The sequence below is a fragment of the Sapajus apella genome, unplaced genomic scaffold (assembly GCF_009761245.1).
Source record: "Sapajus apella isolate SASKATOON/1434 unplaced genomic scaffold, GSC_monkey_1.0 scaffold58, whole genome shotgun sequence".
Classification (NCBI taxonomy): domain Eukaryota; kingdom Metazoa; phylum Chordata; class Mammalia; order Primates; family Cebidae; genus Sapajus; species Sapajus apella.
The window spans coordinates 9,979,986-10,006,235 of record NW_022436998.1 but is presented as its reverse complement, the minus strand read 5'-3'; the positions used below and the strand labels follow the sequence as shown (position 1 = coordinate 10,006,235).

Genomic DNA, 26,250 nt, shown 5'->3' with positions numbered 1-26,250 from the left:
ATGGCAAGATTAAGTCCATCCAAGTTCCCACAACTATCCTTATCTACATCCCAGCATTTCTCTGCAAATTTTCTATGTTGCCTCTTTTTCACTTTTCAGAAAATCAAAAATACACATATATATGCTCTCCAAGAACCTTTCCTCATTTGCTCACAATTTCCTCCCCTGGGGCCCCATTTATCAAATATTCCCTTTAGTATTTCATTTGCTACATCTTTCTCGATACTTGCATACTGTAGGCTCAGTGCTCTCACCTCCTTTTCACCCACTCATACTTTGTAATCTGGATTCCACCCTTACCACTTTAATAAAACTGTTATCTCCCAGGTGACTAAATCTATTGCCCTTTTTTCTATCTGCATGCCTCTCAGCTTTTAACATTGTGGTCATCTCCTTTCTCATGAAATACCCTCTTGCTTTCTGGGGTCTCCTATACTGCTCTGATTTCTAACATCTCATTATTCTTCACTGGTTTTACTTTCCCTGACTAATGCTTAAACGAAAGGACTTTCCCAAATCTAACCTTGGCTCTGTAATCGTCTTCTCTATTCTTTCACACAATTCTGTCCTGTCTCATCGCTTCAGCTGCTAACCACATGCAGGCAATTCTAAAGTTAATTTTAAGTTAATTCTAAGAAAAGTTTCTGTCCACATTTCCTGTCTCCTGCAGGACATCCATTCTTGAGTGTTCGATATTGTATGTCCAATGCATTATATTCTTGGTGGAATGTCATTATACCTGCCAAACTGATTTTTCTATTTTCCTTTTATGTCTTTTCTATCCCAATGACATTTCTAATTTCTCCCTTGCTCTTCACATTCAGTAAGACTTAAAACCCTTTGATTTTACCTATTCATTTCTTATGGGTTCCTCTTATGAATAATCACCAACTGAATTTAGACTCCTAACCAAATATTTTGTCTCTAACCTCTCCCTCTAATTCCTTTTACACAGAATTCTCAGATGAGTCTATTAAATCCATTGTTATGGGTGATATCTTTTTGCTGCAATAAAATGTTCAGAGCTGCCCTTATCCCACATTCAATTTTTTCAGTGAACTAGTGCCAGCATGCTTGGGAACTTTTTGCAACACCTCTGCCAATTACCTTTACAAATTCTCACTTGAAGATCTCCCTGACTCTTCTCAAAAGTACTCACTCTTTTCTGAATTCCCTTAAAAATTTATTCCAAAGTCTTTTTTTTTTTGCCTCATGGGATGGTTATTTTTATATATGAGACATCCCTATTAGATGCTAACTCCTAAAACCAGCATCTGTGCTGCTCCTTTGATTCTTCTTCCAGTACAATGCTTTGTACATGGTTGATCCTCAGTAAATGTGAGTTGAGCGGAACAGTGAATCAGTAATTATTGTTTTGGGAAACCAGATAAAATATAACAATTTCAGAAATATCCATGGATATTACTATCATTCTTCAACTGTATCTTTGCTCTGGTTCTAGTGATCTAGCATAGAAGGACCTCTAAAAGTCAGATTTGTGAATCAAGTAGAATTCTTCTCCATCCAGAGTCCTCTGAGCTTGGCATCAAGCTCCATCATTCTAGGCTGATCATATATGACCCCTCAGGTTCACTCTACATGGACCCTCACTGCCTATTCCAGTTATAATGGCTCCACTAAAATGGATATTTTACAGATTTTTTTGGTCAGGTGCTTGGCTATTCTGATAAATTTATCCACATACAGTACAACAAAGAAAAGTCTGTTTGACTACTTCCAGAAAGTATGTAGGCATTTTAACCATGTTCTTGGAGAATCAATAATCTGACGTGTAGTTTAACCTATAAAGCATCTAGGTAATGAAAAGAGCAAGTCAGAATTGAGAGAAGAAACAGGGATAGACATTATCAGACAAATTTTTAATGGCCTTAAATATATGCCTATGTCTAGAACTGATTATTTCTCCAAAAGTATCTTCCCTAAATACTTCTATTACGGAAGTCTGGAGATGCGATAATAGAGGGGATAACTAAAACATACTCAAAGAAGAATCTATTTCTTAACAAGAACAGAATAATAATTCTAAAAATGCACAAAAGTAACTAGCATTGGCTGAGTAAAAGACACTTGGACAAATGTTTTACTCACCTGTTCTCATTAATCCTCAAAATATCCCTGTGATATTTTATTAACCCAGTATACAAATGAGCTGAGCTGAAGTACACAGTGGTTAAGTACCTTGGTAAAGATCACAAAGCTAGAATGGCAGAGCCAGCCACCTTTAAGAATAATAGGGAATAAGAGTCAAATATAGCACTCATTCAAAAATGAAAAGATATAAAGCAAGTATTAACAGCTCCATAAAATGGTGTCTAATTCCAGGAACTCATGTGTGTTGCTGATATGAGTGTGTAACTCACGTAATAAAACAATGTACTTACTCTCTGTCAATCACAAGGCAGGTTACAGCTTCTGCAGCAATTACGTTTGCTGTTCTCACATCTTCCCTATATAAAAAATAGAGACATTCAAATAAATATCAAACAATCTTTAATATCAAAGCACGGTGTCCATTGTGATTAATTCAGGAAACAATTTACATTATATAAACTCTTCTGATTTATCCACCTCCAGGTTTAAGCTTTGTTTATGTTTCAAATGTTTTTTCTGAGGAATCATCTTACTCTTGTCATTAATCATACAAATTTCACAATTATAATAGTTACAATTTTCAAATTTGAAATTTCACTCACACAAGTAGGACATATTTGATATCATTCCCTTTGGGGGAATTAATAAAATAGTTGGATAATGATCAAGATAGTAATATACATACGTAAAGATTTTAAAGAATTTGAATTTATACTTCTAGAAATTGAGTATCTGATCCAATTGTATATGAATTTATCATTATATCCTTGAGAACAATTGATCTGTTTAAATTATTTCCTTAAATACCCAGTTTTTATGTGGTTAACATTTTGGCAACTTATGTCACATAGTCATTCATCTATACCAGAGGTTATGGTTTTTTAAGAGTATTTGACAAATCTTAAGTCACATTGAGAGAAACATATAAATATTGTCTCTTTATATGCATTTAATTTGTTCCTGGATTAGTATCTATCAACCTTTTAAACCTTTAAAAATCTATCCTGGTATCTTATGTTTGATTTATCCAAAGGTGGATTTGATAAATTAATATTCACAATTCATTTTCAGCTACTAAAAATTTAATAGTATCACTGTCATGGTAACATGGTAGTGGGTACCAAAAAAATAGAATGAATAAGATCTACTATTGGATAGTACAATATGATGATGATAGTCAATAATAGCTAAATTGTGTATTTTTAAATAACTTAAATAATATAATTGGATTATTTATAACTCAAAGGATAAAAACTTGAGGGATGGATACCCCATTCTCCACAGTGTGCTCATTTTACATTGCATGCCTGAGGTATCAAAACATCTCATGTACCCCATAAACATGTACACCTATTATGTACCCATGAAATTTTTAAAAAATAGTTAAAAAATTATAAAATAAGTTATACTTGAAAATTTACTTTTTCCAAAAATAATAACATTTCTAAGTTAATATAATTAATGATGAATATGTTTGGAATACATTAAAGAGAAAGGTACATATGAAATAATATAGAATTAATAATACAGTCTATAAACCAAAAATCATCACATCTGTTAATAACAGGCTCTTAAGGTTTTAAGAATAAAGATGTTCTCACTAACTTTTTATACTTTCGAAACACACTACATTCTGACATATATTTCTGAAATCTATTTTTCACTGATCTCTTTGTCTTTCACTGTTGCTATACCATGCTGTTCAGATTACCGTTGCTTTATATTAACTATTAGTATTTAATATTTGGCAAAGCAAGTTCTCCCTTACTAAAATTATTTTTTCAGAAATGGCATGATGATATTCTTAAGCATTTATTTTTAAGAAATTCATTGATAATATTCATAAGCATTCATTTTTCATATAGACTTTAAAATTATCTTCCACTTCTGAAACATCCACCTTGGGATTCTAGTAAAGTTGTATTACATTAACATTTATTCATTTATATTAAAACATGTTATTTCTGATGATATTAATTTTCCCATGTAAGAACATGGCATGACTTTCTACTTGTTCAGATATAATTTCATATCTTTAAATACAATTTCATAATTTCTTTCACTTGGGTCCTGATATTTAAAAAACTGTATTCTTATGTGTTTCATATTATGTTTATCTTATGAGTAACCTTCCTTTTCATTGTTTCTCACTGATTGCCCTATTCTTTGTAAAAGGCTATCACTTATTGTATATACTCCACCCACCATACTATGTTATCCTAAAATGTTTGTTATAGTCTCATTAACTCCCAGTACAATCCTCCCAGTGTCTCCCTCACATTCCCTGCCTTCCATTCAAACTGGCCTTTTTTTTTTTTTTGAGACAGAGTTTTACTCTTGTCTCCCAGGCTGGAGTGAGGTGAGGTGGCACTTGACTCACTGCAACCTCCGTCTCCCAGATTCAAATTAGGGGGATTATAGGTGGCCACCACCACGCCCGGCTAATTTTTGTATAGATAGTAGAGATAGGGTTTCACCATGTTGGCCAGGCTGGTCTAAAACTCCTGACTTCAGGTGATCCACCTGCCTTGGCCTCCCAAAGTGGTGGGAATACAGGCATGAACCACCTCTCCCGGCCACTGGCCTCCTTTTAATAAACATCATCGCCCTCATGCCATGAGTTCTTAACATGCTTTCCCCAGGCCTAGGAAGTTCCTCTCTTAATGTTTGCTTAGTTCACCCCTTCTTATCTCTTCAATCCCAGCCTACATACCCCTTCCTCAGGGATGCCATCCTGAATTGACTGGGTTGGGTTTCTTATGCATCTTTTCTCACACTCCTACATACCTCTTCATCCAAGCATGTATCACCATTTGTAATTTATATTAATACATGTATTTATGCAGTCATTTGGTTAATAACTCTGTCTTCCTCCCAATAAACTCAATGAGGACAGGGACCACTGCTGGCTTTGGTCCCCATTTCATCCCAAATGCCTCACACATAGAAGATGCTTAGTGTTTAAAGCAGTTACAGCACAGACATCATACTCCTGAGCCCTGGGGTAAGAAGGCAGAGCTCAGGCTTTCGTGTTGCACTATTCTGATGTTAAACCCACCTCCATTCACAAGCTATGTGAAAGTCTCAATTTCCTCATCTGTAAAATGGGAATAAGAGTACCCACTCATTGTGTGGTATTAAAAGAGATAAAGTTAAGTTCATCGTAGTGCCTGGCCCAGCGGAACTATGGTCTGCTATTTATTATTTCTAATTCTTTTCATCCCCAACACATTCATGCCTGCCTTTGTGGAGGCTCTACCTTGTATTTCATAAAACACTCCTACCCAGAAACACAGTGAGGATTTTCTTTCTGCCCCATAGATGTAAACAATATATTTTCACTTTATTATCAATTTCTTACTGAGAATTTTTGGTAATGTGAACACAACAGGCAGGAAACTTCTGTAGTGCCCATTTGGTGCTTCATAAATTGTGTGAATGACTTATTTCTAAGTTGTTCATGGCAGCATAAGTTTCTACCAATTGCTGTCAGCCAAAAACAAACTAACAACAATAATAAACAAACCACCATCACAGCATAGAAAATATCATATTAAATTTAGCTTTCCCTGAAATATATTTCCATTTGACTATTAAGAAATTGCCCACATTCTTTAAAAATATAATAAATACAAAATAGTACTTAATTTTGAAGATATGTTCTGTGCATATGAATTTTTAAAAGTGTATTCATCACAAATTTATAATATTTCAGAATTTCATATTATCTGGCCTAAATTAGATATACTTTTAAAGTTGAATGCAATTTCCATGCCACAAAAAGAAGACACATTAGTGTTTTTTTAATGTAGATTTGGGAAATATAAAGATCAGAAGAGTGACATAGTTAATAGAAATATAAAATTTTACTTTAAAAAGGAAAATAAGTATGGCCTACAGCCAGGCGTAGTACCCAGTAAAGTGACATATATTAAAACTGAAAAGAAGCATCACATCGGGGAAAGAAAACCCAACATATTAAACAATAAATTATAATAGTTGCCATTTATTAAGCACATAGTACATGTCAGGAACAATATTAAAGATTTCATACAAATCTTATTTGTTGTACATGACAAAGGGTGGTGATTTCACACCAGATTTATACCTGAGAATAGAGGTTAGGGAATGCACCCAAAGTCAGATATAGCTAGTGAGTTGCAGCTCTGGAATTTGAACACAGATCTGGCTGTCCCTAAAGTCATGTTCTTTCCACAACAGTACACTGTTTATGTACTCAGCTATCAGATTTTAATTCTACATTCATTAAAATGCAGAATAACCTTTCAGCAGTAAGTATTCATGTCTCTCTGTCCATCATTATGAAAATTATATTTACTTGTTCACAGAACCAGCACTAAGAGTTATGTGTTCCCAAATGTAAAACTAATATGAAAGGATCATTTTGATTTTAAAATTGTTAGAATTCCCTTCCATACCTATGTCCTAGCCTGCTATATTGCTTTTTAATAATATTGCCTAACAATGGGGAACTTTTCAATGCCAAGCTCATTCAGTGGCAAACTTATGTTGCCATTATGGTGTCATTTTGTTTCTATTATTAAGGTGCTTTTACCTCTTAAAATCAGAATTTATAGATACCCTCTTTTCTAAGATATAGAGACAAAATATAGATACAGAGACAAAATACTTGATACTAATATATAACATGTATTAATTCTCCTAGAGATAGAGACAAAATCCTTGATATTAATATATAACATGTATTAATCTCTCATTTTAGGAGAGAGAGTAGAAATTTCTAACTTCTAAAGAGAGAATGTTAATGATAGAAGCTGACAACACTGTGATTTACTATGTATGTTTATATCATTTATGGGTCCAAGGACCATGGTAAAAGCAAATATCATTTGGATTTAAAGATGTAATATTACATATTTATATAATACAAAGGTCTTATTAACTCTGTGTTGTTATTAAATGTATTTTTATCCATACATAGATGTTATGATGCTGGTTTCACACAAAACATCTACCAAGTTAGAAGGCATTTCATATAATAGTGGTTTAGAAGTAGGAAAAGGGAAGAAAGGAGAAAACTGTTATTTTTTTAAAAACTAAACTTTCATTTTTACTTTTTTACAGATCAGGGTATTTAATAATTTCTAATAGAATAATTCTTGATATTTTAATGAAATATTGAACACAAGAGAATCTTATAACCAGAATTATAATGCTCAATTTATTTAATTAAAAACTTTTACCAAACACACATTAGCTCTGAACATTCAACACACTATTCTTGCTTTTTTACAATAAATAAATAAATATCTATCTACAAAGCAGTCCATGTCCAACATGCAAATTGTCTTTAAAAATAAAATCTCAGGTTTATCTAGTTCTGCGCCTCTGTATTAGTTGATTTCTATGTGATAGTTAATAAACATTTTTAAAAGCACTACTGCAAAAGTGGCTACTGTTTGGCAGATTAACAAGTATTCTCACAAACTTGCTATTGATTAATAATTACAATCAAAGCTATGCAGTTTAGTAGTATTCTCTTTTTAAGCATGTTCAGATGAGTTAGAAATTCCTTTCAATGAAATTATGGAGCATGAAAATATCCCCAAATATTTGCAAATATAGGTTTCTGTGCACTGACTCTGATATTCTTTGAACTTCATCACTGGAATCTTCATCATCGCTGTATCCCAAAGTGGCGTCACTGTCAGTATCTGAATAATCCATACGGAGAATTCACATGGACTCTTCTTGTTCTAAAGCAATTCTCTTGTGTCTCATGGCTATGAAAGAACTCTATGGTTCATTGATATCTCAGGGGAACAAACAGAGTGTATGAGGCCAAAGCAGAACACAGTTGATGCAAAGTAGCTGTCAAGAGTAGGGGCTCTCTCTTTTCAGCTCTGGAGCAACCTGACTGCCATCAACAGAATCCCAGCACACTCCCAGTGCCAGCCTTCATGGAAACTGACACTACTCCAATTGCTTATGAGCTTACAGCCATCCAGGGGTCACAGCTCTTCACTCTCTGCCATGTGCAGCAGTTTAATGTCCCCAGTTTAGTTCACACAGTACAAAGCAAATTCTTTTCATCTCAAAATCAAAAGCAATCTTACTACAAGAGGTAGGATAATCAAAATTGATAGGACATGACAAACTTTCAAAGAGTCACATAAAATAAAATTATAGTATTGAATTAATTATGAACAAGAATTGTAGAGTTGGTGGTAAATCTGACTGTGCTATTTGAAATTGGATCCTGTAGCAGATTAGCGTGCTTCAAGAAAAAGTCGTATCAGGTCAATCACTAATTCCACTTTCCACTAAGTCCTGAAACTATTCCAACATGATTTATCCCCCAACACTGTAATAAAACCCATCATCTAAGTAAACAAGTAACTCACACATGCAAATAATTGTATACCTTCTAATCATGGTTGCACAGAGTGATCAACCAATAAATGTTAGCTACAATCATCATGCTCATGATCATTATCACTTTAGGACTCTCTGACATCTGGAAAGCCTGTGACCCTTTTTTATATACTTTGTCTCTAGTAATCCCCTTCCCTAAGTATCTATATAATAAATTAATCTCCCAATTCTTTTCTGACACCACCCTCTCAATTTGTTTTCTTGACATTTTGTCCCTAGTCCACTGATGATAGGTATTTTCCCAAAATTCTGTTTGGGCTTTCCTTTTCCTAGCCCTACCTTCTCTCACTGAGGAAAACTCACATAACACTATGATGTCAACTATTAGTTTTATATGAATGACCTGTAAGTCTTCGTTTCTAACTTTTACCTCTCTCCTACTATACAATCCTTTCTGGAAGTCGCATTGTGACCTCTGATTCAGACATAACTCATTTTCTCCTAACCTCAACACTGTTTTCCTTGGGCTCCCTATCATGGTAAACGGCATCAGCAATACTGCATTCACCTAGGCTCAAAAGATTGGACTCACTTTTTACTCTTCCCCATCTCTCTTGCATATATTTGGTCATATTGGCTCTATCTCTGTCTTTCTCTAATATCCATACTTCCTTCACATTCCCACAGGTATGGCTCTACTGTGGGCCATCACCATCTCTGCCCTGGACCACCAATCTGGCCTCCTAAGTGATCCCCTCACCTCTACTCTCTCTCTCTTCTAGTCCATATCTCACTCTACCATACATTTTCAAATGTAAATTGAGTCATGTCAACTCTTTGCCCAAGAACTTTTAAAGAAGACAAGAAAAGTTTCAATGTTTTCATTTATAGTTAGAGGTCCTCCAAGTATCTGATCTATAACTTTCTAGGCACTATGCTGATGACCCTCCACTGTGCTTGTGGCAGATAACTTTGTCCTCAAAATATGCCAGCTGTTAATTTTGTCCATGCCTATGCACATGCAGCTGACTCTTCTAAGAACCTTCTACTTCAGTTCATCCATAAAATCTCCATTATCCTTCAGCAGCATTTTTAAAGAATAAGAACAATTTTTATGCTCAAGAAATATTTCTACAAAGCTGTGTTTGGTGGCATGCACTTGTAATCCCAACTACCTGAAAAACTTAAGTGGGAGGATCACTTGAGCCCAAGAATTTGAGACCAGCCTGGGCAACATAGCAACACCCCACCTCTACAAAGAAAAAAAAGCAAAAGAACTATTTCTGTATATTAACTACAAAAAGAACAAACAAAAAATAGGAGAAAATCAAAAATACCATAACACCATCTACCAGGAGCTAAGGTTAGTATCTTGGTGAATAGGCTTACGAACACTTTATTCTTCTCATCTTTTTTATTTATTAAATTAGAAAAGCCACACTTATTATGAAGTACTTATATGTCTCATGAATATAATAATAATAAACCAGCAATTATTTTAACAAATATTTACCGAAGGCTAATATATTTTGAATACCTGACCTTGCAGTCTAGTGCGGACAGATATCAAATTAGTACACAAACACATGCAGTAGCCCTCTCCCACCCCACTAACAGCTCCCCTCACCATTATCCACAGTTTCACTCAGCTACTCTAGGTTTCAGATACCTACGTCAACTTCAGTCCAAAAATATTAAATGGAAAATTCCAGAAACAAGTCGTACATTTTAAATTGCACGCCATTCTAAGTAGCTTACTTAAGTCTTACTCCATCCTGCTTCATCATACCCTGGACTTGAATCTTCCCTTTATCCAGTGTGTCCCTGCTGTAGATGTTCCCTACCCATTAGCCACTTAGTAGCCATCTCAGTTAGATCAACTGTCACGTCACTGTCCCAAAGTGCAAAAGTAGTGATGCTGGCAATTCTGATATGCCAAAGAGAAGCCTTCAAGTGCTTCCTTCGTGAAAGGTGAAAGTTCTTGACTTTATAAGAAAGAATAAAAGGTCATATGTTGAGGTTGCTAAGATCTATGATAAAAACATATCTTCTGTCTGTGAAATTGTGAAGAAGGAATGTAAATCTGTGCTAGTTTTGCTGTTGCACTCAAACTGCAAAAGTTATGGCCATAGTACATGATAAGTGCTTAGTTAAGATAGAAAAGATAGTACTTTTGTGGGTGGAAGACACAAACAGAAAAGTGTTCCAGTTGACAGCAATTGGTTCCAGACTATCATCTGTTTCTGGTAACCACTGGAGGTTTTAGAAAGTTTTTCCCGCAGATAAGTGGGGACTACTCTAATGGAAACATTGATCAAATAGCATGCAATCAGGTAACTAATAGGGAGGATCTGGTTCAGCAACTAGGACAGACAACTTTTGTAAGGACATTAGAAACTAAGACTCAAAGGTGGAGTTGGAGTTCTCAAGATGAAGAGTCAGGAGAAATGTTCCCCAGGAAGCATGCACAGTCATGCACCACATAATGACATTTTGGTCAACAAACAGACGACATATATAACAATAGTCTCATGAAAGACTCCTGTCATCTAGTAATATCATAGCCCTAAACAAACCTACTGTGCTGCCAGTTGTATAAAAGTATAGGACATACGATTATGTACCTTGCATGGTACTTGATAATGATAATAAACGACTATGCTATCAGTTTAAGTATTTACTATACTATGCTTTTTATTGTCATTTTAGGGTAGTACTCCTACTTTTTTGTTTTTAAAAAAAGGCTTAATATAAAAGAGCCTCAGACTAGTCTTTCAGGAGGTATTCCAGAAGGCACTGTTATAGAAGATGACAGCTCCATGTGTGTTACCGCTCCGAAGACCTTCCAAGAGGACAAGATGTGGAGGTGGAAGACAGTGATATTGATGATCTCGACCCTGTGTAGACCTACACTACTGTGTTTGTGTCTTTTAACAAAAAAGTTCAAAAAGTAAAAAATAAAATAAATTAGGAATAGAAAAAAGCTTATAGAATAAATATGTAAAGAATAAAATATTTTTGTACAGCTAGCCAAATTGTGTTTTAGGAATTAATAGAAACAAATTTAAAAAATTATAATGTAAAAAGATTATAATAAGATAAAGTTAACTTACTATTGAAGAAAGAAAAATATTTTTATAAATTTCATGTAGCATAAGTATCCAGTGCTTATAGAGTCTACAACAGTGTACAGTAATGTCCTAGCCTTCACATTCATTCATCACTCACTGACTCACCCAGAAGAACTTCCAGTCCTGCAAGCTTCATTCATGGTAAGTGCCCTATTTGGCTGCATCATTTTTTAAATTTCCTGCTATATTTTTGCTATGTCTTTTCTGTGTTTAGATACACAAATACCATTGTGTTACAATTGCCTGCAGTATTCAGTACAGTCACATGCTGTACAGGTTTCTAGCCTAGAAGCAACAGGCTACACCATCGAGCCTAGGTATATAGTAGGCTATACAACCTACATTTATATAAGTAGACTCTACAATGCTAGCATAATGAAATTGCCTAAAGATGCATTTCTCAGAATGTGTCCCAATCCTTAAGTAACACATGATTGAACAACACATACAATAGCCTTGAAGTAGGAAAGAGGTTATTGTAACACAAACAAGGTTGAATTGAGAGATTGAGTAAAAGAAGGCAGAGACCATAGAAGACAGAGAAGAAACAGGGCCACATCATTCAGTGGCTGGAGGTAGTTCTCAGGATTTTTTTTTTAAAGGTTCACTAACTTTCTTTTCCCCTTTTCCTTTACCATATTAAATAAAATCTCTAAAGTTAGTTAGAGAGCTTAAACTCAAGTAGAGGAAACAGTTTGTAGTCATGATAGAATAAAGTTTTAAGAAAACTGGATTAATAATTTTGGAATACCTATACTGATGGCCTTTTCACATACTGAAGGAAATGTCACTTAATGTATAAATGGGATGTAGTGTATAAATCCCATTTAATGTCTAAATCCTATTTATGCATTAAGGAATTCACATATTAAAGAACAATTTCTTCTAAATGGAAAATATAATCTCTGTCTTTAAGAATCCTATGATATAAAATAAAGGAGTAATTAAAAAAATGCATAAAAGTCAATGTATTATTAAGACTATATATCAACTCATGATAAGCATAGTCCTGAGTTTAAAGCAAATCCTCTTTCTGGAGTCTACCCAAGGCAGTGTGGTTTCTTACAATAAAATGGACTCGTGACATGACCTAAAAGAGAACAATTCTCTAGGCAGAAAAATTATAAGTGCTGTCCAAAAAGCACCTCCAAGGTTTATTCTTCCTGGTCATGTGAGTGGATATTTCCATTCATTATATTAATTCACTTCCCGAGAGACTGCATATCCTCTTCAATCTATATCACCGGAAAAACACAATAAGTAAATAGAGAATGAAGAAGTTGGAAAAATTCAATTTTCACAATTTTTTTCATTACTTCTGCTGGGTTGATTGTATAATGAATTTTTTATCTGACATACAGACTTCACTTTCTATGGCATACTTCAGTGACAATGAAAGCAGATGTTTATTAGATTAAGCCAAATAAAACTGCGTTTCTGCAGGTTAAAAACAGCCAAATATTGACAATTTTCTATGGTTCAACCTAATACATAAAATCAATGAAAGAGAAAGGGAAGAAAAAGTAATTGCAGCAGGATATATATTGCTATTTTTTTCTGCTGTGTTTCCTTTGTTTCTTTGTGTTTCTTAGTGGAACTGAGATTCAGCAGTAACCTGTATGTCTTCCATATTCCACATTTGAATGAATTCATTCCCCTAAATGTTAAAACATGACTGATGGCTTTTGCTCCATCTAGTCATTACAGGTAATATTCTCTACATTCCATTATAGCTGGCATAAGATATTCTGAAGAATTCTGAATCCTAGTTTATTGTTACGGTACAAATTATATTTACTCTATGCTTTTGCTTCAAATATTAAACTCTTTGGCAAAGCCTTACAAATTTAAAGAATGTCACCCCAGGGAGAATTTACAGATAGAAGGATGAGCTTATTATTCTCTGCTATTATTTTATTAGTAGATTCCTCTTATATCTATCCTTCTTCTCTGAGCCATATTTCATAAAATAAAAGAATTAACATAAATCTTATGGTTTTCAGATATAGATATATGTAATTTTGAATGGTAATAGGTGAAAGATAAGCTTGGATTTGAGTAGAATATATAAATAGAATAATTATTCAATAGGTGTGTTATGGTTTGAATGTATTCCTAAAAGTTTATGTGTTGGAAGCTTAATCCCCAATGCAACAGTGTCAAGAATAGAGACCATTAGGAGGTAATAAGGTCAGAAGGGCTGTGCCTTTATGAACGGATCCATGTCATTATCTCAGGAGTGAGTATGCTATGGAAAGAGTGACTCTGTAATAAAAGTGGGTTTGACTCTTGCAGAGTGGCCCTCCTGAACTGTCTTGCACATGGGCCTGTGCTTTCTTGCCCATCCATGTTTTGCCCTCCACCATGGAATGATGCATCAAGAAGACACTCACCAGATGTGAGCCCTTCAGCCTTGGACGTCCTAGTGTACTGAAGTGTAACGAGTTAATTTCTGTTCTTCACAAATTCCCCAATTTCAGGTATTCTATTATAGCTGCATAAAATAGCTTAAGACAGGAAATTGGTACCAAGAAGTTGGGCTGTTGCTAAAACAAATATCTGAAAATGTGGAATCAGCTTTGGAATGAAGTAATGAATAAAGGCTAAAAGAATTTCAAGCAGCAGCTGAGGAAAAAAAATCTAGATTGCTGTGAACAGAGCACTAGGGAAATTCTGGTGGGGGCTCAGAAGACAGGAGCTGTAAGGAGAGACTAAATCTTCTTAGAGATTACTTAATTGGTCATAATTAAAATGTTGGTAGGAATATGGACAGTAAAGGCAATTCTGATGAAGTTTCAGATGGAAATGAGGAATAGGGTATTGGAAACTGGAGTAGAGGCCAGCTTTATTATAAAGTGGCAAAGAACCTGGTTGAATTGTGTCCATGCCTTATGGCTTTGTTAAAGCTGAAATTTAAGAATGATGAACTAAAATATCTGACAGAAGAAATATCTAAGCAGCAAAGCATTCAAGATGTTATATGACCTCTTTTAGCTACTTACAGTAAAATTAGAGAGAAGAGAAATGATTTTAAGATGGAACTAATAATTAAAACAGAAGTAGAACGGAAAGATTTGGAAAATTCTCAGGCTGGCCATGTAAACAACAATAAGGCATGCTTGGGAGAGAATACTAATGGTGTGGCCAAGCACCTGTTTACTAAAAATAGTAATATGGATGGAAGGAAGTCAGATCCTCTTCATCAAGAATATGGGATAAAGACTGCCTAGGCATTTCAGATACGTTTAAGGCTGCCCCTCTAATCACAGGCCCAGAGCAGGACCTTCAAGTCAAAGTTTCCAGAGAGATGCCCTAAAGGCCTCAGGATTTGCTGAGCTTACTGTAACACAATAAGCTCAGGTGTAGGACCCTTCTGTTTCTTCATTCTAATGCAGCACTCCTGGGCCACCCCAGGAGTAATTATGGCTCAAGTGGGTGCAGGTGTAGCTTGGGCTGCTTGGTCCGCCACTTTGGAGGGCAAAAGCAGTGGGCCTTGGCAGTGTCCACACATAACTAACTCTGAAAGTGCACACAGTTTCCAAGCTGTGGAGCCATGGTAGCCTCCACCAAGATTTCACAAGATGTCATGGACAGCCTGGGGCCCAGGCAGAAACTTGTCACAAAGGCAGAATCACCACAGAGAGGCACTACTAGGGCAATGCCTAGCGGAGCCAAAGGAGTGGGGCTGCATCTGACACCATAACTGTAGAGCTGCCAGCGTGCAACAGAAGCCTAGGAAAGTTTCAGGCACAGACTCACGGGGTGACTAAAGCCAGCAAAGCCATAGGGGTGGGGCTGCCTGAGGCCTTGGGAGCCCAACTCCTGTCCCAGTGTGCACGAAGATGGAACATGGGGTCAAAGGCATTCAAAGAAGACTATTCTGAAGGTTTAATGTTGTTTGCCCTATTTGGTTTTGAACTTCCTTGGCACCCGTTATCCCTTTCTTCTTGCCTATTTCTCCCTTTTGGAATGAAAACATCTATGTTATGCCTGCCCCACCATTGTATTTTGGAGGTAGATAACCTGTTTTGATCTCACAGACACAGCTGGAGGGAATTTGCCTGAATATGAATCGTGCCTTGAGTCTTACACATAACTGATTTAGATGAGGCTTGGAATTTGGACTTTTGAGTTGATGCTGAACTAGTTAAAGCTCTGGGGGGTATTGGGATGGAATTAATGTATTTTGGATGTGAGAAGGATGTAAATTTGGAGAGACAGGGGAAGAATTTGATGGTTTGAATGTATCCCCCAAAGTTCATGTGTTGGCAACTTAATCCCCAGTGCAACAGTACTGAGTGGTGGGATCTTTAAGAGGTGATTTGGTCATGAGAGTTCTGCCCTCAATGAATGAATTAGTGTCCTTATCGAGGGAGTGAGTTTGTCACTGCCAGAGTGAGTTTGTTATAAAAGCAAGTTCAGTGCACTGTCTGTCTCTCTCTCTCTCTGTTTCTCTCTGTCTCTCTCTTTGTTTCTCTCACTGTCTCTGTCTCTCTCTCTCTGACTCTGTCTCTCTCTCTTTCTCTGTCTCTCTCTCTGTGTTTCTGTCTCTCTCCGTCTCTGTCTGTCTCTCTTTCTGTCTCTGTCTCTCTCTCTCTCTCTCTGTCTGTCTCCCTCTCTCTGTGTGTATGTGTGTCTCTCCCGTGCTTGTGTTCTCTTCCCATTCCACCTTCTGCCTTCTGCCATTGGATGACACAGCAAGAAGGCTCTTGAAAGATATGGGCCCACAACCTTAGACTTTTAAACTTCCAACTGTAAAAAATAAATCTCTGTTCTTCATAAATTACCCAGTCTGCGGCATTCACTTATAGTAGCACAAAACAGATCAAGACAGGACGAGACAGGATGTGTCATGGGTTATGAATATTTCAGAGAATAAAGTAATGCATTAGTCTTTTCCTTTATGTTTCTTGGTATTCTTCATTCACAGGGCTGAAAAATATTTATTCACTTTTTTCCTATGCCTCCACTTAAGTAGAGTAAGAGGAGGCATACTGAATGACTGGATTGATACACTAGTAAACTTCAACTCATACACATTTGAAATAAATGTTAAGCTGCATGGTCACATATTTGCAAGGATTTTTACCTAAAATAAAACTGGACTGTGTTCTCTCTTATCAGAATTCTTGGCAATGTGTCAGGAAAGTGTCTCCTTTTTATTATTCTGCTGCCAACTTTGCATGTGACCTTGAGAAAATGACCCATTCTCCATTTCATTTCTTTCATATGTGAAATGGTGATCAAAATCACTGCCCTATTCTACTTAGTAATTTGTTAAGATTTTATAAATGTCGATACTTTTTAAAAGTTATAATTGCCATAGTCTTCAATGCTCTTAAGATGATTCATCTTGAATCCAAGGATATTTCTTTAGATAGAAAAGTAATTATAAGCCTCTAATTCTGGTCTACTATCTGAAAATGTAAGTGGTATATCATGGAATATGTAGATTTTCATAGTGATATTTTATATAGGTGACTAAAATGTATTTTCACATAGAAATCAAACATGATCACTTGAAATAAGAGATTCTCACAACAAAAAGTCAAGGAAATATAATAAATATGCATAAAACCATATAGTGTAAATGAAAATTAAAACTGAGATTTCAAGATGTTCTTTTAAAGAAGAGAAATATCGAAAATTGTAATACAAAGTTAAATTGGAAAAACAATTTTTGGTACATGTTTATCACATATTTCCTATTTTACCTTAATTGAATAAGGATGATAAATCGTTCTACTACAAGGACACATGCACACGAATGTTCATTGCAGCACTGTTTACAATAGCAAAGACCTGGAACCAACCCAAATGCCCATCAATGATAGACTGGACAGGGAAAATATGGCACATATACACCATGGAATATTATGCAGCCATCAAAAACGATGAGTTTGTGTCCTTTGTAGGGACATGGATGAACCTGGAAACCATCATTCTCAGCAAACTGACACAAGAAAAGAAAATCAAACACTGCATATTCTCACTGGGTGTTCAACAATGAGAACATATGGACACAGGGAGGGCAGCATCACACACTGGGGTCTGTAGGGGGGAAATAGAGGAGGGACAGAGGGGGATGGGGAGTTGGGGAGAGACAGCATGGGGAGAAATGCCAGATATAGGTGATGGGGAGGAAGGCAGCAAACCACACTGCCACGTGTGTACTTATGCAACAATCTTGCATGTTCTTCACATGTACCCCAAAACCTAAAATGCAATTAAAAATAAATAAATAAATAAATAAATAAAAAGAGCTAGCTCACTAAACAAAAACTTTTAGTGACTTCATAATTTAGTGCATCTACCATGGTGTAATTTTACCCACTCTGAAGATTAACTGTGGCTTGAAAACTAACAGAGGAAACAACTGTAAAGGAAAGAAACGCATATCCAATTCAAATGAAAAGTACTAAAAGTCAATCTTCTGTATCCAGTCAAAATTTAAATAGCATTGATTTAGAAAAAAAAGGAAACATGGCATTTGATTCATTAAATGTATCTATTTTTACCAAAAATTATGACATATTAAACATGGCTTACCTGCTCAGCACCTATGATAGAGATATGCTGTATAAGTATTTTAAAGGTCTTAAAATACTGTATATATACATAATATAAACAAATATATGTACATTAAAATACTCCTAAATATTTCTCTATATAGATATATATGCATTAAAAGTTTCCTTAAGTATGTATAGCTTAAATATCTAAATATCAAAAAGCCAATTTATTTGATACTTAAAGAGTTTCTGTAAGGTGATAATAAGATAAAGAAGAATGCTTCAATTAAAAAACAAGCAAAAGACATGAATAGTCAGTTCACAGACAAGGAAAGAGAAATGTCCTTTAAACATCAGAAAAGATGCACTATCTCACACACAGCAAGATAAATGCAAAAGGATGTGAAAACAATGCTGGTAAAAATACAATCTAGTATAACTTTTGTAGAGATAATTCAGCATAATTTATTTAAATATTTTCTTGTAGTTTTTGATCCTATATATGTACTTATACTTTTGGGAAATGATATTAAAAGCATACTACTACAGCATTATGTGTAGGAAGATTGGAAATAACCTAAATACCCATCAAGGCAGTATTGATTAAATACACTTTTTGTACAATAATAAAAAGAAATATTTTAAAACCATTAAAATAACTTAAAAACTCCTATTTGTATATGCTCTTCTATCTTAAGTGAAAAGGCCATGGTATAGAAGCATGTGTATGTATTTTATCATTTGTGTAAAATATATATGCACACACACAAAAATTAGCATATAGTAAAATGCATGGTATTTTTCTGGATGCATCAGAAAAAATAATTCAGGGAAGAAAATGTGTGATTAAAGGACAGAGGAAGAAGGGACAATTATTCTTGTAGCTTTTAAATTTTATATTATACATTTGAATTACATGTATGAAATAAATATTCTATTTTTTTAAAGTTATATGAAATAATAGAAATTAACTCTTACAAGTAAATTCTGAGTAGAGGGGCTGCTGAGGTCTTACTCTTTCTGACTGGCTGTGTGGTTATTGGCTGCTATTCATTTTTGGGCCATCCCTCAAACCTCACACCAGAACCATCCCCAGCTGTCAGGGCTAGAGGTAATTTGTGCTGGCATAGTCTAATCACACTGAAGAGATACCAGTTTAGCAGGTAGATCAAGTAAAACATGTTTGTCACAGCATCCTCCAGTGTCACTTACAGCATTGCCTTTTGCCCCAGTTTCTTTGGCAGCAATCATAGGAACTGGAGGACAAACTAAAGAAGGTATTTTTTCAGCAGGGACATCTTAACACCCTTCATAACTTTTAGAGTGGCATTTTGGATCTCTTAAAACATTAAGCTACCAATTGTACACACGCACACACACACACACACACGTATTTCACATAGATATCCATGCATATATAATAATTATTATATTCAGTCTCACTTTGAGATTCTCTAATATTTCCACTAGTAACTGGGGAATATATTTTCTCTTCATAATGATTTTTTTCAGAATTTAATCATATAAGGTGCATTCACCACTATATTAACTCACAGGGTATCTTCACAATGAGAGAGTAGAACATAGTGGTTAGAAAAGCAGGCTGAAGAATTATTTTATATTGGTTAAAATACCAAATGTGCCACTAATCAGCTGTGTGACCTACGGTCAGATACCTAAGTTCTCTGCTTATCAATTTTCTTATTTAAAAAATGAGGGAAATAATGATATTTGACAGTGCTAATTATGTGAAGAATAAGCAAGTAAATATATGAAAATAACCTGGATCACTGACTGACATACTGAAGCCCTCAATAAACATTAGACAGTATTATTATTTCATTATTATTACATCATGTCTAATCCCAAAAGACTCTTGTTCATTCTTGTTTGCTGTTGATAAACCATCATGAGTGTCACACTGCTTCTATTAATCTGGAAAGTTCCTCAAGGATTAACAGTTATTTATTCACAGTGAGTAAGGCCCTCCATTGTTAATGCAAAAACATGCTTTTGAAGGGCAAGGAAGGATTTCAGATCACATTGCTGAAATTTTCTAATATGGCTTAATCTCTAGTCTGAAACCTACAGAAAATAATGAAAACTATTTCTTGCTATAATACATAATAGAATAACATCAGTTCATTTATTCATGAAATGGAGTAGGGTTGCTAGATTTAGCAAATAAAAATACAGGGCATGCAATTTAATTTGAATTTCAGATAAATAATCAGTACTGTTTTTTAGTGTGCGTTCTATGTAATAACAATAAAAACATATTCATTGTTTATCTGTGTTAATTTAAATTCTGCCTTAAGCTACCTTCATATGTAATGAACTGTAACCTAACTTAATATGGAAACAAACTTCATTTTAACTGAAAGTACTTTTTTTTTTTTTTTTTGAGACGGAGTTTCGCTCTTGTTACCCAGGCTGGAGTGCAATGGCGCGATCTCGGCTCACCGCAACCTCTGCCGCCTGGGTTCAGGCAATTCTCCTGCCTCAGCCTCCTGAGTAGCTGGGATTACAGGCACGTGCCACCATGCCCAGCTAATTTTTTGTATTTTTAGTAGAGACGGGATTTCACCATGTTGACCAGGATGGTCTCGATCTCTTGACCTCGTGAACCACCCGCCTCGGCCTCCCAAAGTGCTGGGATTACAGGCGTGAGCCACCGTGCCCGGCCCTGAAAGTACATTTTTATAACTAGTAGCCAAATCTCAGCCAATTATAGCAGCTAACCTTTCAGCCAATCACAGGCTGCAAACTGTCAAAACATGTCCCAATAAGGAAAAGACAGTGCCATAACCAATCGGGTTATTTTTGCACGGCATTTCTTTTGTTCCGTCTATAGGTACTTCCTGTCTATATTGCTGAATGGAGCTCTCCAAGACTTTACTGGTTCAGGGCACTGCCTGATCATTTCCTTGCTCAAATAAAGTCTGCTAAATTTAATTTGTCTAAAGTTTTTCTTTGAATATCTAAAATTCAAATTTAACCAGGTATCCTGTATTTTACCAGGCAAACCTAAAATTAAGTTTCTGAATATAGACCCTGAGCCAGAAACTCAAAGTTGCTGGGTATACAGAAGTGTAAAGGACAAAGTCATTGCCCTCAAAGAGTTTAGTAAGTAACATGGTTTTTGACAATTATAATGCAGTGTGATCAGAGTAGGCTAAGAGTGTGAGCAGAGTTACAACAAATCGCATGGGAATATCCCAACCCTGACCATGAGATGGTGTAAGGAAGGGGAATGGGTTGATAGTGGATCAGTGGAAGCCATGGGAAGACGCAATGCATTAGATAAGAACTGATGTGCATGTAGAAATTAGTCAACAGAGACAGTGAGATGGTCATGTCACCAGGGACAGCCTGTGAAATAAATTGAAACAATACCGTGTATAGGGAATAGCAGGAAATTTATAATAGCTGAACCTCTAGGGCCAAATAGGCAAGGAGAGAGAAACAAGGCTAGTACTTTTGGAACAGAAAAAAATCTAAATGGCTTTATATTAACTACACAAATGTTCTTTAAATATTCAGCAAATTGCTTTAACACATTGTTAAACTTATGTAAACTCTCTAGAAGGGAGGAAAAATAAATTTTATGAAAACAGGATTAACAGGAGACAATGTGTAGCCAATGTTGTTTAGGTCTATTATTTTGTTTTCTTTTTTTGTCCTTAAAGACTAAAGTGAATTGCTAGAGAAATCCCTAAATCCTTCTTAGATAATTGTAGAAAAGCAAACTATTTAAAGTTAATAGTAACAATATTATTATTACCAACACATCTTTCTTCCCTACCACCCCAATTGCTTTCATCATTTCTTCTATTCAGTACACCCATGATATTTCATGTGCATGACAGTAATGGACAGATGTAGGACATTTAGAAAACTTCTTTCATTGTCTTTTATGTTCTAGATCCTACACTACTGACTGTGCATCTGCCTTCTATTTCCTCTACCATGCTCCATTCACAGCCATTTCTCTATGAATGCTGAGGTGCTGGTGCACCAACTATTCCCATTACTATCATTAAATAATACATAATTGAGCACCTACTCTACTGGGAGCACTGGGAAGGCAGGTAGTAAGAGCCATGAATTGTTACTTTAAATTTATAACTCATAATCAGGAAGCATGCATGGTAGCAGAATAGGGTCATTTTGAAAATCTCTGGCGCAACTAACAGTTTTAGCTTCATTGATAATTGGAAAAACCAACAATGATTGTACACTTCTCTTTGCCAGATATTTGCTGCTTAAAGATGGAACTCTTAATTATACAATCATAGAGGGTCAGCAAATTATGCCCCTGAGCCCAAATTGGCCTGTTTGTATAAAGTTGTCAAATTATAAATGATTTTTATATTTTTAAAGGATTGTATGAAAGGAAAAAAAAAAAAACAAAAAGAACCAAAATATGTGAGAAACCATTAAGTGATATGTAAAGTCTAGAATCTCTACTATCTGTCTCTTGACAGAAAAGTTTGCCTCTCCATGAATAGATGGAGAAACTGAAGCTCAAAGAGATTCAAGGACCTGGCAGGTGTCATACAGCTTAAAAAGTGGCAGATTTGGTTTTAACCTACATTTATTCGTTCCCAACATCCATGTAACTTCCACTAATCATGCTATCGCCCCAACCTTAGCCATATCTGTCTGTGATATTTCTGAGGCCATGATCAAAGGGTGTTGTTCTAGAGGTCGCATTTGACTTCACCACCTAAACTGCGCAAAAACATGGACATAAACTAACATTTACCTAACCCCAACTCCATTATTATGCAAAAAACACTCCTCTACCGCTCCCTTCTATTCTTGTGACTTTATGCTTCTGTATCCAAGGAAAGACAATCTAATCAAGCCCAAGTACTTAATTAATGTTTTCTCAGCAGTAACAAAAATAAAATCTACACTAAAGCTAATTAGTGATTTAACAATAACTTCTGCAGACTCTAAACTACATTCATGGTGGCTCACAAGACAATGCTCAATAGATACAATTTGCAGTTTAATAAAACATCATACCATTTGATAGATTTTTAAAAAATCACATAGCATCTAACCTGCTAATTAATGTCTTAATTAAACACTTAATAATCTTAATTAAGGTACCTAGTGGTTCTAATTATGTGCAGCTATAGCATGAGGCTTACAATGATCATTTGCCATCTTCACTTTTAATCATAAAATTGAGAAATCTCATATTAGTACCAGACAGTCATAGCTGTCTAGCATTTTGACTTGTAGAGCCAGGCAGTAAGTCATATCACTTCATCAGGTTTCTGCTGCACTATTTTCTTCAATCTGCCCCAAGATTGTGGGCTGACATTCTTTACAAAAAAAGCAACCAAATCTGCCTTCCTAATTCAAAATTCATTTGAAAATCAGATATTTTCTTTCTGTCACCCTCCTTCTTTGCCTCCCTCCCTTCTGTTCTTTTTTTACCCATCCATCCATCCATCCATGCATCCATCCATTCATCCATCCATCCATTTACTGTGTCTAAAATGTGTAAGAAGCCATGTTAAGCACTAAGACAGATATAATGATACATAATGAATCATTTTTACTCTCAAGAAATTTATAATTTAATAAAAGCAATGTTAGAGGTTATCAACAAACTTTTATTTCATGATAATGATAGATTAACAACTATGCAAATTTTATTAAACAGCAAGTAATATGTACTGTGATCGCCCTGTGCCAATTTCTGTAATAGGTATTTGCACATTCAAACTGAATCTTCAAAACAAACCTGAGATTTAGTGACTATTATACTTTCTCACTTTGACAGATGAAGAAGCTTCAGTAAACAGAGGTTAAGCAATTTCCCCAAGGCCATGAAGCTGATGAGTGGCGCACAGCATAGATGCAAATTCAGGTAATCTGACTCGTGGTACCAAAAATTATACTTCTTGTAGTGTATATTATCATATTTTATCCTCACAACAATCCTATGATGATAGATTTTTAGTGTTTTCTTGGATGACCATAGTCATAATTTTGTAAGAATGTTTCTTGTACTCCAAACTTATTCAGATGAGCCTTTGATAATCTTATTCTTTGCCAGTAGGCTCTTATGCTCACAGCTGCTTAGAGGTAAATGGCACTGACCAAGCTGGCCAATCAAATTCTGTTTAGGGATAACTGGGAATCAGGGACACCTGTACTTAAGGACAAGTCAAAACCTGAGCGCTTTGGCTGAAAAATTCTACCACAGGAATAGAAAAAGCAGAGGAAATCTGGTCTGGAGAAAGAATGGGAGATGTTAACAGAAAAGCTGAGATGAGATAAAGAACCCTATGTGTTTTGAATGTATTTATTGGTGCTTATTATAACTTTTGAGAGGTTCAAGATACCTTATGAACGTTGGGCCCATAAAATACCTCATTACCCATCTAATATGGTCCCTTTAGGAGTCACACTAGATTGAATTGGGCTTTGTTATTTACCGTCAAAGTATAACTATTACATATATGCTACAGATTCCTATCCCCACTTTTCACTTGGAGAAAATTGAACCTGCAGAAGCTTATGTAAGAATCACAAAATAATTGTAATACAAGAGAAAAGTTTCAAATTCCACAAGCTAAGTATTTATTAAGGGATCTGGAAAGAACATAAACTGCATTCAGGTAGAAACCTAAGGAATGAATATGTAAAAAAGGAGATATTTACCAGACTTGAGAATATTGATAGAATCTGTTTGTAGTAAAAGAAGGAAGATTATTCTAAATAGTTGGGGCAACCTGAGTGATGGTGTACACTTGAGAGGTTCACTTTCACTGGAATCAGGTTGGCTTGAGGGCATACGGAAGACTCAAGTCAGAAAGATAGTCTAGGGTCAGGCTGCAGCAGGCAGAGAATAGTAGGCTGTGACATTAGGACATTTTAATCCTTTATTTAAAGACATGCACTATCATAAGCTTTAAAAAAAATCCCTCTGGTAGTGTCAAGCAGTATGTGAGAAGGAGAAACATACGGGAAGAGCACTTAGGAGTTCAATGAGACAATAAACAGAGCCCCAAAAAAGTAATTCCTTGTTTCATAATGTCTTCACTAAGCAGGTAAATGGTCTGCCTCAGGAGAATGTCCCACCAACAACCCTCCCCAAAAGATATAAGCAGTGAACTCAAATAATATTGCACTAAGTGTCTCCAGGAAATCTCAGCATGGAAGCATTTCACCTTGATCCCCTAGAACAAACTATTTATATCTACAGAAAGTCTAAAATTAGATAGGATTAAAACATTCTCATTGACATACACAATCAAGATCATATGTCACATTCTAACAATCCGAATTATATTTAAATTATCCATTAGTGTCGAAGCAATAGAATGGTTAAAACACTAATAGCTATTGATATTTGCTAAGATATTTTAATAAGAATACAGAAACATCACAATATGTAGTACCTTTTGTTACCTACAAATCCTATAACACTGAGTAAGAATGTCAACAAAGGCTGTCATTACATTGCTAAGGGAGCAAAATTGTTAAAACAAAATGCTGGTATAATAGCCGACATTTTTGTGTATTTAGTATGTGCTAGGCACTGTGTCACGTGCTCTACATAGACTGTTTAAAGATGTATGTGAAATTGCTTCTCCAAAATACTTTCCCTACCACTTTTTTCCACTTCCATCTGCAACCTTCTATCTTTTGTGATGGAAAGCGTGTGGGCAGAGGACTTCAACATACTCTTTATGAATCCTTTTTGTTAAGATAAATAAGTTATTTGATCTCACTTTGCCCAGATTTGCTTATCCGTAAAAATGGGACTATAATGTCTACATTGCAGGGTGATAAGATTCAACGAGATAATCAAAATGAAGACCTCTGGGAAAACTCTGGTACTTGGCATTAGTGAACATTCTCGGCCATGCTTAGTTAGGTACTTTCTCAGTCTAACGGATATACATTTTTACTTGGGCACCTTCCTTTCTTAGGAATTTTCCCTTCCTAAGAGGATGGCAATTCTACTTACCCCTAGAACATGCAGTTCTGCACACTGTCACACAAAGTAGCAACACGGCAGCTATGATGGACAAATGATTGTAAAGTGGTACCAACTATGTGAATAATCTATTGAGCAATCAAGCTCTTTGTGCTTTACAGATGGTTGG

General features: G+C 35.4%; 1 protein-coding gene across 4 annotated transcripts in view; it reads right to left on the bottom strand.

Moving 5' to 3' along the window:
* Positions 1-26,250, bottom strand: part of PRKG1 (protein kinase cGMP-dependent 1) — a 1,332,247-nt gene that overhangs the window by 164,210 nt on the left and 1,141,787 nt on the right. For 3 of the 4 annotated variants that reach the window (XM_032245676.1, XM_032245675.1, XM_032245677.1), the window contains one exon: positions 2,403-2,468. In XM_032245676.1, coding sequence (XP_032101567.1) covers positions 2,403-2,468 — 66 coding nt within the window. Of the gene's footprint in view, positions 1-2,402; positions 2,469-7,735; positions 9,258-26,250 lie in introns of those variants that run through there. The other variant, XM_032245678.1, reaches the window with a different exon arrangement.